This window comes from Papaver somniferum, chromosome 5 (genome assembly GCF_003573695.1).
Source record: "Papaver somniferum cultivar HN1 chromosome 5, ASM357369v1, whole genome shotgun sequence".
NCBI lineage: Eukaryota > Viridiplantae > Streptophyta > Magnoliopsida > Ranunculales > Papaveraceae > Papaver > Papaver somniferum.
This window is the reverse complement of record NC_039362.1, coordinates 86,131,069-86,147,590: the sequence shown is the minus strand read 5'-3', so window position 1 is coordinate 86,147,590 and position 16,522 is coordinate 86,131,069. Positions and strand designations below refer to the sequence as shown.

At 35.3% G+C, this 16,522-nt stretch overlaps 4 protein-coding genes across 6 annotated transcripts; 1 reads left to right on the top strand and 3 right to left on the bottom strand.

Moving 5' to 3' along the window:
* Window positions 1-566: 566 nt before the first annotated feature.
* LOC113282100 (probable serine/threonine-protein kinase PBL7) lies at window positions 567-4,359 on the top strand. Its single transcript, XM_026531035.1, has 5 exons — window positions 567-1,724; window positions 1,808-2,238; window positions 2,327-2,406; window positions 2,496-2,643; window positions 3,802-4,359. The coding sequence occupies exons 1-5, from the start codon at window positions 1,073-1,075 to the stop codon at window positions 4,153-4,155; spliced, it is 1,665 nt and encodes a 554-aa protein (XP_026386820.1). The 5' UTR covers window positions 567-1,072; the 3' UTR covers window positions 4,156-4,359.
* A 99-nt stretch (window positions 4,360-4,458) lies between these two features.
* LOC113282101 (polcalcin Syr v 3-like) lies at window positions 4,459-5,003 on the bottom strand. Its single transcript, XM_026531036.1, has one exon. It carries the CDS (start codon window positions 4,922-4,924, stop codon window positions 4,682-4,684), a length of 243 nt encoding a protein of 80 aa, XP_026386821.1. The 5' UTR covers window positions 4,925-5,003; the 3' UTR covers window positions 4,459-4,681.
* A 366-nt stretch (window positions 5,004-5,369) lies between these two features.
* On the bottom strand, window positions 5,370-7,843 carry LOC113282099 (probable fructokinase-6, chloroplastic). The gene is made up of 7 exons (XM_026531033.1): window positions 7,483-7,843; window positions 7,150-7,361; window positions 6,680-6,892; window positions 6,324-6,521; window positions 6,042-6,179; window positions 5,823-5,939; window positions 5,370-5,687 (listed from the first exon to the last, which is right to left on the bottom strand). The coding sequence occupies exons 1-7, from the start codon at window positions 7,625-7,627 to the stop codon at window positions 5,553-5,555; spliced, it is 1,158 nt and encodes a 385-aa protein (XP_026386818.1). The 5' UTR covers window positions 7,628-7,843; the 3' UTR covers window positions 5,370-5,552.
* Window positions 7,844-9,071: 1,228 nt separating this feature from the next.
* On the bottom strand, window positions 9,072-12,092 carry LOC113282098. Of its 3 annotated transcripts, none has more exons than XR_003326553.1 (4): window positions 11,373-12,092; window positions 10,853-11,259; window positions 10,517-10,771; window positions 9,072-9,616 (listed from the first exon to the last, which is right to left on the bottom strand). XR_003326553.1 is itself a non-coding variant. In XM_026531032.1 (4 exons), exons 1-3 carry the CDS (start codon window positions 11,391-11,393, stop codon window positions 10,539-10,541), a joined length of 333 nt encoding a protein of 110 aa, XP_026386817.1. In that variant the 5' UTR covers window positions 11,394-12,092; the 3' UTR covers window positions 9,072-9,616; window positions 10,517-10,538. The 3 variants fall into 3 exon arrangements, 1 of the variants encoding a protein (XP_026386817.1); XR_003326554.1 differs by having other exon boundaries at window positions 10,853-11,044; XM_026531032.1 differs by having other exon boundaries at window positions 10,853-10,931.
* Window positions 12,093-16,522: the final 4,430 nt, after the last annotated feature.

The following is a 16,522-nucleotide window of genomic DNA, read 5'->3' as shown; positions in this document are numbered from 1 at the left end:
GCAAGCTGTATCCGTAATAGCGTGTTTAGATACAAATCTGCTTAGGATTTCTGTTTTTCCAGAAATTGAAATCAGAAGTAAAATTATTTTCGACTTCTAAAAGTCGTTTTGAAATTTGACAGCCAAGCTGGCTTCTGATTTTTCGATTTTTAGAAATCGAAAAGTTACTTCTACTATGCAATCCAAACACGCTGTAAATAGATTCACAGAAACTTCTAAAAATTGCTCTTTGACTTATAAATCGAAAAGTCAGAAATCAGTTTGAGTCCAACTTTGAAAATTCGAAAAATTAACTTTTTGTAAAATGCAAGATGATTTATTTTTGATATCCAAATTACATTCCTAAAATAATCTTAGGAAATCTTTCAAAGATTTCTTTTAATAAATGTAGCATAATTGTTGTTATGGGTAGAAATAAGGTTCTTATCCAAGGAAAACTTCCTAAATTACTTTGTTTAATTTTCGATAAATTCGTGATTACATCTATTTTCTACCAAACTTCACTAATCCAGTTTTAATCACATCTTTATACATGGAAATCGAAATCCATAAAATTTCACTTTTCATGCTAAAAATCTATCCTCCCGGGAGATTTTATTATCCTCCAAGATATGCAACACATCGAGTAAAATTGGTCGCCTAGAGCCTTGTGGAATTATTTGTCCATTTCTGACCAGCAACTAGAATCTCTTCCTTTTTCTCTCCTTCACTAGACAAAACCACAGAATCGAATTCAATTTCATGATCTCACTTCACCTTTCTTGATTAGATATTCTAATCAAAAAAATAAAGAATCAGTTTTGGGTCCATATCACCAGTTACCACCACCTGCTATTCTTCTTCTTCTTCACATTGTACATTCACCTTCCATTAATGAAACAATTTTTTTTAAGAAAGAAAAATCCTTTCTTTTATTCTTCTCTCTCTATCTGTCTTCTTTTATTGAAATTCTCAACTTCATTTTAAAGCAAAGAATTAGAACCCCTTTCTTTTGGGATATTTGGGTTCTTATTGTTGTTTTCTTCTTTCTCTTGAGATCTGTTCTCAAAGTTCACTCTTTTTTTTGAATCAAATGGGTTGCTCTCAAGAAACTACTAGTAATGCCAAAAAACCCACTTCTTCTAGTACTTCAACAGTGATTACTGAAACAGAATACCATGTTTTAGATTTTGAAGTTGTAAATCTTTTACAGAAAATGGTCTGGGAATTGGGTTTGGGTTGTGTACTACCAGGTAGTAAAAAAATACAGAGACAAAAAAGTGACAAGAAGATGATAGATAGTACTAGTAATAAGCAAGTAAAGAAGAATAATAATGAAGAAATATCTGAACATAATAAAGCTTGGTTATTAGCTGAATCATCAAGTGGTGTTAATGTCAGTGCTGAATTCATTACAACTTCTGCTTCTGCTGCTGCTGCTAATGCTAATGCTGCTGATTCTTATACTGCACATTCTTCATTTAGATTCAGTTTTGGTTCACAAAGGGAATTTGATTCAATTTGTTTCAACCGTTCTTCATCCACTTCATCTTCTTCAGCAGGTGGTACTACTATTTTAATGGTGAATTTAGATACCGGGTCTAAAAACATTCAATCCAATACTAATGACTTGTTGAAATGGAGAAGATTGGAGTCTCTGGAGAAAAGTATATCTCCAGTTGCTGATACATTGATTAGATTCAGTTACTCTGAAATCAGATCTGCCACACAGAATTTTCGAAAAGGTACAAACTTGGTGGTTTTTTGTGTTTAAATTTTATGTTTTCTGTTAATAAATTTTTAAATTTTCTTCTTTTGTTTGGATTAGGGAGAGTATTGGGAAGAGGTGCATTGAGCTATGTATTCAGAGGGAAAGTTGGGTTTAGAAGAACTTCAGTTGCAATAAAAAGATTAGACAAAGAGGATAGTGAAGCACCAAAGGCATTCTGTAGAGAATTATTGATTGCAAGTTCATTGGAGAACAAGTATATTGTTCCACTTTTGGGATTCTGTATTGATGCAGATGAAGGTCTTTTTCTTGTCTATAAGTATGTTTCTGGTGGAAGTTTAGAATACCATCTTCATGAGAAGAAGAGAGGGATAAGGGGTTCTGCATCTCTTCCATGGTCAAGTAGATTTAAGATTGCAATGGGAATTGCTGAGGCTGTAACATATCTTCATAATGGAACTGATAAATGTGTTGTTCATAGAGATATTAAACCGTCTAACATCCTCCTTACTTCCAACAAGACACCCAAGGTCAGTTAGTTTGCATTTTGCAACTGTATTCAATCCATAGAGAATGTCTTGATTGGTTGAATCTGATTAATAAAGAGTATTTTTACAGCTGTGTGATTTTGGATTGGCGACATGGACTACTGCGCCATCAGTTCCTTTCCTGTGTAAAACTGTGAAAGGAACCTTTGGGTAAGATATCCATGAAACACTGTGTTGGTGATGATTTTGTGCTCTTTGTCAATTAAGGGAAATTTCTAAAGCTATAATTTGATTTACAGGTATTTGGCTCCTGAATATTTCCAACACGGAAAAGTGTCCGGTAAAACGGATGTATATGCATTTGGTGTGGTACTGTTGGAGCTAATAACAGGCCGTAAACCGATCGAGGCAAAAAGAGCTCCCGGAGATGCTAATTTAGTCGTATGGGTAAGTTGAAGTTTTATCCAGATACTTGGATTTTAGTTATTAGTCTCTTATTAGCTTTAACAGTTGGTTAGAATATCTGAAGCTTGTTTTATTTCATAGTATTTGTTGGTCTCTTTTTAAAATCTACCTTTGTTTTGATTACAAGAGAAAATTGGATTCTTTTCTTTTCTGGATTAGTTAGATTAATTTGAAGCAAACTAGGCTAATTGCTTGTGATGAAAACAGATCTACCTACTGTTTCTGTTCTTAGCAGTTCATCGATTTAATCACTCATTTTCATTGCCTTTGCAAATGAAATACATCTGTTAACACTAATACAACTTACGATAAGTTTCAGTAGTTTATTGGCACGTCTAAAGATAACGAATATAAACTATTATTGTCACGTTCCTAGGAGTTGACCTCAAAATTTTCCAATTTTCAAAATTTCAAGCTTCAGTTAGAGCGGTTTGTCTGAATCGAGGATTATTTTTTCTTGAAACCATCATTCTCAAATGTTTGTGTGTAACTATGCTAGTAGATATGTAACATAAGCTACGTAATGTTGCTGCTATCATGTGAAATTTAGGTGACATTTAAGGCAGCAAATCTGGCTGGGTGTGTTCTTGTTCTGATGTAGCCCTATCTAGCCCAAGGATTTGAATTCTTAGTCAGGTTTGATTGAGCGGCTTGCTTAAGATTGACATTTTCTCAGAAACTGTTACTTCTGTCCTTACTTATAAATGCAACTGTTACCTAGAAATGTACTAAAGAAGGTGTTATATGTTAATTCTTCATTTGGAAAAGATGGATGCCTAAAATTGTTCAACCTTTTTGCACTAATACATTACTGCCTCTGTTTCAAAAAGATAGGCTTGTTTCATGTGCAAATTGCACATGAAACAAGCCTATCTTTTTGAAACGGAGGTAGTATATGTGAGCCAACTATGAGCTTGTTGGAAATATTTAGTTCGGCTATTTGCTCCAAGCCTTTAACCGAATCCGAGCTCCAAGTATCCTTCACCTAATGGCTCCTAACATCCGATTTTGCAATAATATAATGTTAGTTCTCTAACTTTTGCGGAGGAACCTGATTATAAATTATTTACTTGCTTATTAGTTTGAACTTGCGTAAAATAAACAAGGGAAAACTTGACTTTTGTCTTTTATCTTTTGTAGGCGAAGCCACTCTTACAGCAAGGAGGTGAAGCTATCAAAGACTTGGTTGATCCAAAGCTAAGGCTTCGTCCATGCCATTTAAAACAAATGACACGAATGGTTGAAGCTGCAGCTGCTTGTATAACCAGTGAAGAATCTAGTAGACCTAACATCGACGAGATCATCGCTATATTACAAGGAGATGAGAACTTCCGTAACTCAAACAAGAGTAAAACTCCTGATCTTTCTGCTTTTGTTTCTGATTATCACTCTCAACACCAATTACAAACTAAGAGTGACATGACAAACCACTTAGCTTTAGCAATGTTAGGTGTTGCAGATCTCGAAGACTACGATCACCTATATTGCCGTTGAATCTAACCACCATTGAAAACAAATTCAGTTTTCCATTTTTTTGGTTTTTTTAGTGTCATCTTTTTTTCTTGGGTGATGAATTTAGACTGAGTGAAGGGTGTAAGTTGTATATACTCTTGAGTTTTCCTATGAAGAATTGACTGTATATATCATACATCATCAATTCTCAATAAGTAATAAAGGTTTGCCGTTCCAAGTCTTAAATTTCGTATATGGTTATGTTCTCAGTCTGTCCATTCTTTTCAGAGATCATCATTCGTAGATGAAATGTAAACATGTATAAAAATTTGACTCAACGGAACATAAATGAATATCCTTTAGGGAAACTTCATTCAAACCAGAAACTAAAATCTTTGTTATCCAAGGTTACAAAAGCAAATGCCTTGACATAATAAAAAGAAACATTTTATGATGAACAACAAATGTAATAATAAACACTGTACCTTGCACATTGTTGTAAAGCTACATCAATATGAAGATAAGTAGCATACATGGATGGTGAGAGTGATATATTCAAACACCATACTTAGAAGATCTTTGCAATGTCTTTCATTAAACCACCATTGGCACGATAAAACGCGGCAAATTCATCTTTAGAGATGAATCCGTCACCGTCTGTATCGATCTCAGCCATCATTCGCTGAATCTCGTCTGCTGAAGCTGATCCTAAGGTTTTCAAAGCTTCACCTAGCTCAGAAGATGATATCTTACCATCACCATTGATGTCAAATTTGTTGAAGATTCTGTCAATCTCTGCCTGGTCTCCCATCTCTGCAAGTCTTAGTTTGAAATCTGATTGATACTACTTTGTATTCTCAGGTAATTGTTTTGGCATTTGTGTTTTTGCAAGAGGGGTTTTTAAAGTTGATGAATTGAAATATGTAAGGTCATTAGTTATTTGAACTCTTATTTAGCCTCCCCAAACGGATCTAAACTAAGAAATTAGTGGTCTAATTTTAACTTACATTTTTCACCCTTATTTCTTTAGGAGGTACCGCATCATGTCTTATTTCAGAGTGAAGGGCATTACTGGGATTCTATATTTCAAGAACATGCAATGACATGGTCTGTATGAGCATAGCAAAATAGGCTTATGTTTCACTTAGAGTCAATTCTATGTCATGCCAAGCAAAAACTTCTCCATGAATCTGGAAAAGTCCTGCCAGCAATACCAGAACCTAAAACTTAACATGAAAGAATGAGGCCACACAAGATTGTGAACGGAAAGTTCATATTAACTTCTTTTATTTGCTGATGTTACATTCTTGAAGTACAATCGAAGCCACTCACCTTCGAATCCAGTTTATAAAAAGACTATGTAAACATACAGATAAATTACAGGCTTACAGCATTACACCTCGAAATGGGAAGAAGGGTTCTAGAGTTGAATGAGATTTCTACAACACAATCTTATGTAACTCGTTCATCACAGTTTCGTTAGTTGGCAAAGCTGGAATAGCACCTCTTTCCATCACTGTCAGTGCACCGCAAGCATTTGCGAACCTCAGCGCTTCTCTTAATCTGCCTTCATCCTGTATACCAGCAAAAACAATTATTCAATCTAATATTATTTTATCGCTTACTACAGAGTATTATATTATTAAGCACAACACAGAAGCATTATACAAAGAATGTTGTTGTAGATTGAGTATCAAGGAAAGCAATACCTGAAGCAAGGAAAGATCTTTTGCAAGTAGAGACAATATTCCAGCAACAAAAGCATCTCCGGCACCAGTAGTATCAACAACTTTTACCTTTAAGCCTTTAACCCTCCCACTGAAGTCCTGTGTAAGAGTACTTTCAATTTCACAAATTGTAAACATGGATGGAGATATCCTATTTCAAAGAAAGACACGTTAAGAGATAATAAAGTACCAGTTCCTTACCTGGCAGTAATATCTGCAACCATCTGGTCCTTCGGTAACCACCAACATCTTGAGGTTTGGATGGAAAAGTTTGTGAACAACAGCATCGTCATATGAGTCTTCGCCTTGAGTTAGAAATGAAATCTCTTCTGCACTTACCTGATTTATGTCAAGGGAATAAAAATAAAGCAAACATGGTATTCACTTGGTTTAACCATATTATGTGGTTGCTTTCATTGCATATAAAGGGGTTAACAGTTATTATGGAGTTATAAGAACACTTATAGCTCAATAGATGTCTACCTTAATAACATCAGCAGTTTCCCATATGCTAAGGATTCCTTCTCTGGCACTATCTGCTGATGGCCACAATGGAAGTCTTAAATTAGGATCATACGACAACAACACACCGGCATCTTTTGCAGCCTTTGTGGCTGCAATGTGGGCTGACTTGCATGGTTCTGTAATCAGACTAATAGAACCATAGTGGAATATTTTCGCCTGTACAGTCCACAGAAAACATACACAATCCAACATTAAGAAACCTGCTCATCCGATAAGCAAATTACCAATAAAGAACAAAAGAAATGAGAAAGTAGTTCGCCAGTAATGTTGGTCAATTTTATTGGTAATCTACTACCAATATATTCTCGAAGTACCTTCTTAATGAGATCATAATCAAGTTCATTTTCTTGAAGCAGCATATCAGCACTCGGATTACGATAAAACATAAACTCACGTTCCCCATCAGCCCTCAATGTGACAAATGCTAAAGCAGTTCTAGCACCAGTATCAAACCGCAACCCCGTGTTGTTCACATTATTTTCTTTCAACATATCAGAAAGCATATACCCGAATTCATCTTCACCAACCTGCAAATATAACCAACCATATTCACAAAAAACATCTCTACGCTGCCATCATTTAAGTTCCCACAAAGGACTTACAAAACATAAGCATAATGTAGTCGTAATTTATAAAGGGGTAGGATCTGTATCATCCCTTCTCTATCTTGACATTTCGTGGTGTCCACATGAAAACTAATTACAAGTTCAATTTACTCCTCCGAATGTTCTTTTCGTTATGCACTACATTCTCACAAAAAATTAGCAGTGTGATGTGATGATACCTTGCCAATAAAAGCCGATGATCCACCGAGACGAGATATGCCAACAGCAACATTAGCAGGTGCACCACCTGGTGCTTTTTTAAAAGCTTCTGCATCAGCAAGTGAAAGTCCACTAGTTGCTGGTACAAAATCAATTAACAACTCTCCAAAACACACTACAAGATCCGAATCATCTACATCTGCCGAACCATTCTCACCCGAAAGCGCTTTACCTAATAATGATTAAACCCGCATTTAACCGGTATAAATCAGATTCATGAACCATAATAAATCGAGAATCTTACCACATCCCAAAATTGAAGCTTAAAAAAAAGATAGAAATCAAGTTCTTACCTTGCAATTTACAGAATCGATTACTCCGAGAACGAATACTGAGTTTACTTACATATTTATTGTTCAAATTGAAACAATGATTCTTGCGAATTCTAGGGTTTGAAACAACGATACTATCGAAGCAGAAAGCAGAGTATAGAGCCATGGAAATGATGATCTCTCTGTACTACTGTATGATTTTTCTCTCAGATTTTCACTCAAAGATGATGAGATGAGGTCAAATTCATAGTTGCAAAGTAATTCTTGTGGCGTGAAAATCAATAAATAATTTCTTGAGATTAAATAATTGAGATTTTTTACTTCTAGCTGTGGAGTGTGGAGTAGAAAGGATGAAAGTATTTGAATACTGTTAAGTGAATAAGATAACAATAAGATAACAATATTGGATCGGAGTGTGGTTGCGGAGGAATCATCCCTTAAGGTCGTGTTTGGTAGACTTGATATCCTAACCTAGGTTGGGTTATCCCTTAAATAACTGTATATTGTATTTGTGTGGGTGCTTAATCCATGTCAAGATAAGAATAATGTATCCTACCTAGATTTTAGGAGGCTAAAAAGGTGGGTTTTGGTATTCCATGTAAAACCTGGAATATCTTAATCCTTTCCTGGGTTAGACAGTTATTTTTATAACTACTTTTTTCATTTAAATTTTTCTTATGCTCAAAACTATTAATTCATATGGTGTGGATCGGTTCTGCTTTATATATTCAATGAAACCGGACCACCAATCCATTTGATTTCTTTTAACTATGAAACAAGTTCGTAAGTGTACTTCCTTAAAATCGTTTAATTAAATATAGTTTTTTAGGCATGAAATAAATCCTAAGTTTATTGCACAATCTAATAACAAGTTATAAAGATTATCTACGTCGCAATTACAAAGTTCAAAACATAAACGCTATACTTCGTAATTAAATATACCAAGGTTGTAAAACAACTTGTATATTCTTCCTTGACAATTTTCCGATCTAAAGCATGACCCAAGATATAAAGCCTCACCATTTACCGATCTTAATTTCAACTGTTAGCTTTTAACGACTGATTTTCAAAGAAATAGATAGTGATGTTACACGTCTCAAATTTTACTCGTTTTTGGTAGGAATGTAGAATCTTATAAGAGGAAGATATCATCAAAATATTAAATTTAAATTTGTCGTCGTTTGAATTTTATGGAGAAAATAGAACAAATCATGTATGATAGTGTGCATATAAGAGTGTCCATGGATCCTCCCTATATATATATATATATTATATGTGATACACGGGGTATCACATATAATGTCAAATAAATCTTTGTTGTTTGATATTAAATCAGCTTAAGGTGATATTTATTAGAACCAAACATCATCTTTGTTACCAAATCAGAAATATTAGCATATGTTAAAAAGAAAAAAATTGATGCAATAAGCTTTATTTTTAGGTAGGTGTTTTTATTTTCATATTCTAATAATATATATACTAGTACAACCGTTGCCACGGTGGGAGGGCCGACCGAAGAACTTGACAAAACAACACTACTACGTGATATTGCACCGATTCAGATTTGTAAAGGAATTTATTCTTTTTGTAAAAGAGATGTTCAGGAAAAATTGTAAAGGAGATTTGATATGCTGTTATTTGATTTCTACTGCTCGAGTTCAAAACTAAACTTTCCACACCTCAAAATCCTAAATCCCAAGATATCAGTCATAGGTGTACTAACTAAACTTTTCTAGCAGTAGCGAAAACGAAATTTTACAAGTCATTTTCTTTTATACAAGGCTATTCTGACTGGTTGTCGGACTCTGTGAAGCCGTTAGTTTCTGTGGGAATTTAGGTTGAGACAGTAGCAGGCTGATCAGGTTGGACTGGTAATGGCAGCATTTCGAGTTTCTTCTTCTCCTTGATTATGACTTGCCTGGGCATCACCTCTAATAAAAAGCTTCCTCCATTCCATATAGATGCTGAGACTTTGAGTATTTGGAAAATCACATGCAATTTGTAAGACAAAAATATTGGCACAGTTAAAGGCATTGTGGCAACTGTGAATGCAGCTTGGAATAGGATATACATGAGCATACGATTCTGATCACCTAGAACTCCACTCAGACGCCACCACATATTATTTGCTTTTTGTGCTTTCTTCGACAGTTCTCTGCCAACATTAGCAGCAGGAAAGAGAATAAGTGAAAAAAAATGGAAGAATAGTACCTATGAAAATTTAGGACGTGTAAACTTGGTTTCGTCAAATGATTCAAATTGCAACCCCTAGACCAGTTTTCCTAATGTGTGACAACATCATGTATCTCAAAGATAGAAATGACCAGGGAAACTGTATCTCGAACTTTGCACTCAAATGCAGAGCATGCTTGTATCTAGCAACTATCGTAATCTGGTACTGCAAATGCTCTTGTTTCCAATTATGAGAGACAAAACAAACCAAAATAACAGATCATGGATTGTACTTCTATGCACTTGATTGCAATCTCACAAAATGATCAATTGAATAATAGTTCAAACAATTGCTTAAGGACTAAAGAAGGAAGCTACCAACGAATACGAGGTCCACATAAATGGAAACACATTGCTTGTAGAATCTATCAAGTTAATAAAAAAGATGTTTATTAAGTCTCCACACTAAAGCCTCTTTCTCTTCTACTCTAACAAACCAAATTAATCGAGACACGCAACAGGTTGCTCATCTCAAGGTCCACTTAAAAGTAAGTTAACAAAAACAAAACACACTACAGTTTCAATTTTTGTCTTCAATATAAAATCAAAAGCTAAACCCCTCCGCAGCTTATAACGAAACAAGCGTAAATCAAAATTTGAGAAAATTCAGTGTTCACCAGGAGGTAGTAATGTCATTTCTTGAACCGATAGTATATCCATCTCATCGGCAAAAGCCTCAAACACAATAACACAATAAGAATACACAAGTGCAAAAAAGACAATAACCATTCAATCACGCAGGTTGTATCCAGAGATAAAAAAATATCCTATTTATCTAGTATTAGTTTAGAACCAAGTAAGATGGACATAGCAAAAAACTTACTTGGGGAACCCATGCTCTAAGTCTAAGACCTCTGTCCCACTTGTACACAGTTTCCATCATCATCAGTGAATTCTTCCTCGCCATCAGGTGGTGTGGAAGGCCTTTCGTCAACACCCCCCTCCAAGTCTTTCAAGTGATCTGACCCACCAACATCATTTAATTTTGAGCCATGCTTCAAAGCCTCAGCTTCGAGTTCCGCTTTCCTAACCTCCTCCTGCCATTTGGAGAACTCATCATCATTGTCATAAGTCGTTGCTGTAACATGAATACAAACATATTCAGATATCTGTCATATGCAACTTTCATATTTAAACCAAAGTTGGTACATAAACTCACCTGTAATAGCAGATATTCCTGTGAACAGTCTGGGATCGATGACAACGGAACTCGGAGATGTATCCATTCTTGAAATGCTCTGCTCAGGCGAAATAAATACAACTAAGTAGATGGTTCAATAGCTCATAAGAGCATTATGAACATGATACAGATGTAACAATTATCCTGAAACCTTGATAGGTTACTGGTGTACTGAAAATTCAAGAACAAAATAAAGCCAGTAAATATTGCATTCGGTTTTACAAAAGAAACTACATTTTGGCATTAATATTGTATTCCATAATAATGCCAAAACAAAAGCATGAGAATTCCTTCAAAGTTCCTTCCAGTGAGCACCGGAGAATGCACAAGATACAGTTCATCTCACAGATGCCCACTTACTGAATTTTCAGAACAAGGCCAAATTCCTGCTCAACATGATATGATAAGCACATAAGGGCAGAATACATGGGTTTCAAATAGCATTCCTATACCAACAAAAGAGAGAATGCAATAAATTTACTAACAGAACCCAACTCACCTTGTAATTCTGAGAATCCATATGGACCAACACCTGCTCAGTCAATTACTCTGTAGCTTCATAACCATTTATTCTCAGCTTCAATTCGACTGCAAATAACCATACTTTCCTGTATCTGCTCAGTCATCACCAGCAGCTAGAATCTCATTGCCATTTCACACTTAATTAACCATTTCAGTTCTGTTTCTATACCACCAGTGCCAATTCCACCTATTAACTCTCAACTGCATAACCAGTTACCAAGACCAACAGTTCATCTTCTCTTCCTTCCAGTCTCCATCTTCCCTGTAACATCTCAATCTTCATCTGACCTAGATCACCACCAAATTCAGTTTCACAGACCCAATTATTCTTTCATCTCAGAACTTCAACTCATGTTCTCGATCTCCATCTCTGTCTCGATTACAGAATCATCACAACTCAAACCCTAATTTCTTTTAACAATCAGCAATTCCCTCTTTCCTCTTTCTTCAATTCGACATCAGCATCACTCAAACAATTTGAATCCGCACCAAGTCCCCTTTCTGTTCTTCATTCAACTTCAGAAATCCATCAAACTCTTGAAATCAATCATCTTCAGAAACAGATTTGTCTCTATTTTCTTGTTTTAAATCTATGCGTCACTCACAGGTTCGAGATAATAATCAATACCAAAATTTGTGGATGGTGATGGTGGTGGACTGAAGAAGAAGATGGAGCAGTTTCGATATGAACTTGGAGGAAGAAAAAAACTGAAGGAGAATGAAGATAAACGAAAAAAAAAACCTAAAAACTTTGTGGTGCCCGGAATTCGAACCCGCGACCTTTAGATCATTATGACAAAAAATCCAGCTACAACATGGGCATTTTTGGTTTTTCAGCATGGACCATTCTCAATCTTTTTATGTCAATTGATCACTTACATTTGATAAAAAAGTGAAGGTCCTCCCTCGCTTCACTCGGTCGGCCCAATCATCTATGTTATTTTGCTATAAAACAATATAATTTGTTTTTCAGAGCCTTTAGTTTTGGTTTTTCGCCTAGAACCCCTTAAAAGTTTGGCACGACTCTGCTCGAGATGACACTTGAAAATGACGTAAGACAGGTTTAGAATTCTTTCTTTATAAGGTCCACGTTGTCACGTATGTATACTCCGTTCACAAAATCGAATTATCAAAAAAACACTAGAGATTCACATTTGCGAAAAGATAATTTCAAAGAGTTAATTATGGAGGATGAGAATAAAATTACTCCGGAGAAGAAGCTTTTTCTCAAACAAGTTTTTTCTGGTATATTTTTACATGTTATTTTTCATTAATATTAGTCTTATTCTCAGTCCCTATAGAGTTCTAATATGTTGTTAATTCCTTATTGTTTTTTAACATCTACTCAAGAATTGTTGGAACAACACCTGCACAAGATGATAAAAGACTTAAACCTAAGTGGAGAAATAATAAGGGCATGGTCTCGCGAAAAACGAGAGGAAATCCGGAAGGCTGAGAAGTTTCATGAAAAAGCAACATCAACTTCTAGCACTCGCAAGAAGATAATATTATCGATTACTCATCGAGTTCTGTGTAGGAAAATCTTGATTCTGTCACTTACTGTATTCATTTTGAACTCGTGTCTCTGTCAAAGGAATGCTTACTAACAGACTGTTCAATTCTGTTAGTAAGGAAGCATCATCACTTACTAGCCAAACTGAAAATTTTGTAGAGAAAATTGTTCACATCTGCTTCAGTCATCAACTTCGCCGGGAAGAAATGGGGCACAACACCTTCAACTGCTGCAGTTAAGAATATAACGCGTTCAACTGCTACAGCTGAGAATATATCACCGTCACCTGATCAGACTAAAACAACATCTTCAACTCTTGACGAAGTTGATCTATAACTTAGGTTGTACTGGCGTTCAAATGAAAGAAGCAGCGGTTTAAGTGTTATTCTTATCTACTCCGAATGAGATTCAGATCCCATCAGTAATACCAAATTTATAGTCCTAAAGTTAATTTACCAGCACTATTACTTAATTATCATCACCACATAATGTTTTTAGATGTTACCAGCGCACAAGCTTAAGTTTATATTTATGGGGCTTGTTAGAACACTGCTCGGTCGAACTCGCAAGCGTTGCTATCTCAAGCTTGTTTGTCAAGTTTAGTTGATCAAAACTATAGTTTTGATTTCTGGTCTACTTATAACTATGTCTCAGATTAGGATAGAATGTGTAGTTGAGCTTTATACTTCACGACGTTCATCGATTGAAGACGAAGATCTACTGTGGAGAGCTTGGAGGAACTTCATCAACAAAAGGTATGTAGAGACTAAAAGTTATCTATCACTCAGAAGTCTATTTTATTCTATATTCTAATGACACTAATTCGTATAACTATATAGTTTTTACATTATACACATTTGATATTTCGAGCTGAATTTATCTCGCGTATCTATTTATCGAAATATGTATTGGAAGATTTTTGCTTTAACTATGTTCACCATTATCCTTGACAAGTTTAGTTAGAAACAATTTATTTGTTGGAAATTAAATATTAAGTCAAAAGATGATCATGTGAAAATTGCCTTGAAACATCTTCCATGATTTGCGTAAGACAATCATTTGATGTCGACTTGGAAAGTTTCATATTGATCATGTTAGAGCACTGGTCGGTCGAACTCGCATGCGTTGCTATCTCAAACATGTTTGTCAATGTTAGTGGTCAAAACTATAAGTCTTGATTTCTAGTATACTATAGCTAAGTATGGGACTAGGATACAAAGTGCAGTTTGAGCTCAAGAACTCCATGGCGATAATCATACAAGACGAAGAACTACTCAAGGAACTAGTGGAACTTCATCGACTAAAAGGTATGTGGAGACTTGAACTTATCTATCACTCAAAAGTCTATCTACTATATCTCCTATCTTGAGACAAAAGCCGTTTTGCTATATATACTTTGATTATACACACTTGCTATTTTGAGCCGAGTTTATCTCGCTTATCTATTTCTCGAAATATGTGTTGGTAAGCTTTCGCTTTGGCCAAGTTCATCTTTACCTAGTGACGAAAGTCATGTTACGTTTCAATCACTTGAAAATGGCTTTGACGAAAAATGGTTTGTGAATAAAAACTATATAACGTCCTCTAAGAATATTTCAGTGATTGAAATGAGATTTTAGATTATATAACCATTGTTGGATATAAGCATTGTGTGGTAACACATGCATGTATAAGTCCTTATTCCTTGAACCAAAGTCTGTATACTTTGCTGCTCAGGAAACCGGAACAGAGTCAGCGAACCCAGTCCGCGTACTGTCGGAGTTTCTCTTCCTGAGAAAATCTGCTGGAGTTTGTGAACTATTTACAAACTTATTCCGGGTACTTAATTCCGCGTACCTGATACGCGTACTTAGGTTGGTTATATTCTAAAAACGATTATTCGTGAACTTATACTTATATTAACTAAGGAATGAAAGTTTGCAAACCGTGGATATAAAGTTAATGAATTGATTCGAGTGAATCAAATCGTTTTTGCTTTAATTGTGTCTTGTATACTTCTACAAGATCTAAGCAATTGAACAACTCTCTAACTAGTTCATTTGAGTCATTTGAACTAGTTATGGTGAAGAAGAATATGGTAATATGAAAGTGCTCATATGGCTAACCATTTGTTTAACTACTGTTGAACCAACAAATGTACATGTTTGGGTACGGTTACACAAACCTAAAACGTGCATTTCATTTGTGTGTAACAAGCTAAGTTTTCGATCTAACGGTTGAAAGATATTAGCTTGAATTTAATCATGTTTTCATCTAATAGTGAATATTGAATGCTTTGTTACCAAGCTAACATTGATTGCAAACTCTGATTTGAAAGACTATATAAAGGAGAACTCTAGAAACTGGGAAACCTAATCCCCACACCTCTTGTGTGATACTAGTTGTATAAGCTAGAGTGAATTCTCCTTTAACCTTAGGTTTCTACCGTGACCCTGTAGGTTAACGACTTGAAGACTTCATTGGAATTGTGAAGCCAGACCGATACTACTTTCTTGTAGTTGTGTGACCTGAACTTGCTGTTTCTATCGTATTGAGTACAATCGTAATGATTGGCTTGAGATTGATATCTCTGATAGGCAAGATATAAAAGTAATCACAAACATCTTCGTCTCATCGTTTGTGATTCCACAATATCTTCTTTCGTTGTGTCGATTAAGATTGTTGTGAGGTGATTGATAATACTGGGTTGTTTTTTGGGAATATAATTTCGGGTTATCAATTAGTTCATGTTCACCTTGATTTATCAAAAGACGGAACAAAACTCTTAGGTATTTCCGTGGGAGACAGATTTTTCTATTACCGTAGACTTTTCTGCGTGATACATACTTGTTTATTAAAGTCTTCGACTTTGAGTCGTAGCACCTCTTAGTTGTGGGTGAGATCAACTAAGGATATCAAGTGCGTAGTATCCTGCTGGGATCAGAGACGTAGGAGCATAAATGTACCTTGGATCAATGTGAGATTGATTGGGGTTCAACTACAGTCCAGACCGAAGTTAGTTTGTAATAGGCTAGTGTCTATAGCGGCTTAATACAATGTGTGTTCAATCTGGACTAGGTCCCGGGGTTTTTCTGCATTTGTGGTTTCCTCGTTACCAAAACTTCTGGTGTCTGTGTTATTTCTTTTCCGCATTATATTTTGTTATATAATTGAAATATCACAGGCTGTGCATTAGATCAATCAATTAGAATATACAACCTTTGGTTGTTTATTTACATTGATTGACACTTGGATATTGGTCTTTGGTACCATCCAAGTTATCTCTCTTGTATTTAATTAGACTCGTAGATTTCTATTTGGTTGAGTAAGAATTAAATCGAGAAATCGAGATATTATAACTCTTTGATTATTTTATTAAGATCGAGTCTAGTTGATTCTCTTGAAAGTATATTGGAGTTAGTACATATAGATTGCTAATCGAAATACTGGGTGTGGTTGTTGTACCCCCGCTTTTTCAATTGGCATCAAAGTAGGCAAAAACTTTAAACCTAATAAGTTTGTGTTCATTCGATCCTTAAAAATTGCCCTATGAGAAATTTCTTTGGAAAACTTGCTCTTGGCATATGTAACGCATGCCAGAAATCCTTAAAGATTGCTCAAAGATTATTATGGAT

Coding starts and splice junctions, on each gene's coding strand:
- LOC113282098 (XM_026531032.1), bottom strand. CDS start 11,393: ATGGATTCTCAGAATTACAAG. Junction 10,932..11,372: donor TGGATTCTCAGAATTACAAG/GTGAGTTGGGTT, acceptor TCGCCTGAGCAG/AGCATTTCAAGAATGGATAC. Junction 10,772..10,852: donor AGGAATATCTGCTATTACAG/GTGAGTTTATGT, acceptor TTCATGTTACAG/CAACGACTTATGACAATGAT.
- LOC113282101 (XM_026531036.1), bottom strand. CDS start 4,924: ATGGGAGACCAGGCAGAGATTGACAGAATCTTCAACAAATTTGACATC.
- LOC113282099 (XM_026531033.1), bottom strand. CDS start 7,627: ATGGCTCTATACTCTGCTTTCTGCTTCGATAGTATCGTTGTTTCAAAC. Junction 7,362..7,482: donor TCGATTCTGTAAATTGCAAG/GTAAGAACTTGA, acceptor AATCATTATTAG/GTAAAGCGCTTTCGGGTGAG. Junction 6,180..6,323: donor AAACTGCTGATGTTATTAAG/GTAGACATCTAT, acceptor GACATAAATCAG/GTAAGTGCAGAAGAGATTTC.
- LOC113282100 (XM_026531035.1), top strand. CDS start 1,073: ATGGGTTGCTCTCAAGAAACTACTAGTAATGCCAAAAAACCCACTTCT. Junction 2,239..2,326: donor CTTCCAACAAGACACCCAAG/GTCAGTTAGTTT, acceptor GTATTTTTACAG/CTGTGTGATTTTGGATTGGC. Junction 2,644..3,801: donor ATGCTAATTTAGTCGTATGG/GTAAGTTGAAGT, acceptor TATCTTTTGTAG/GCGAAGCCACTCTTACAGCA.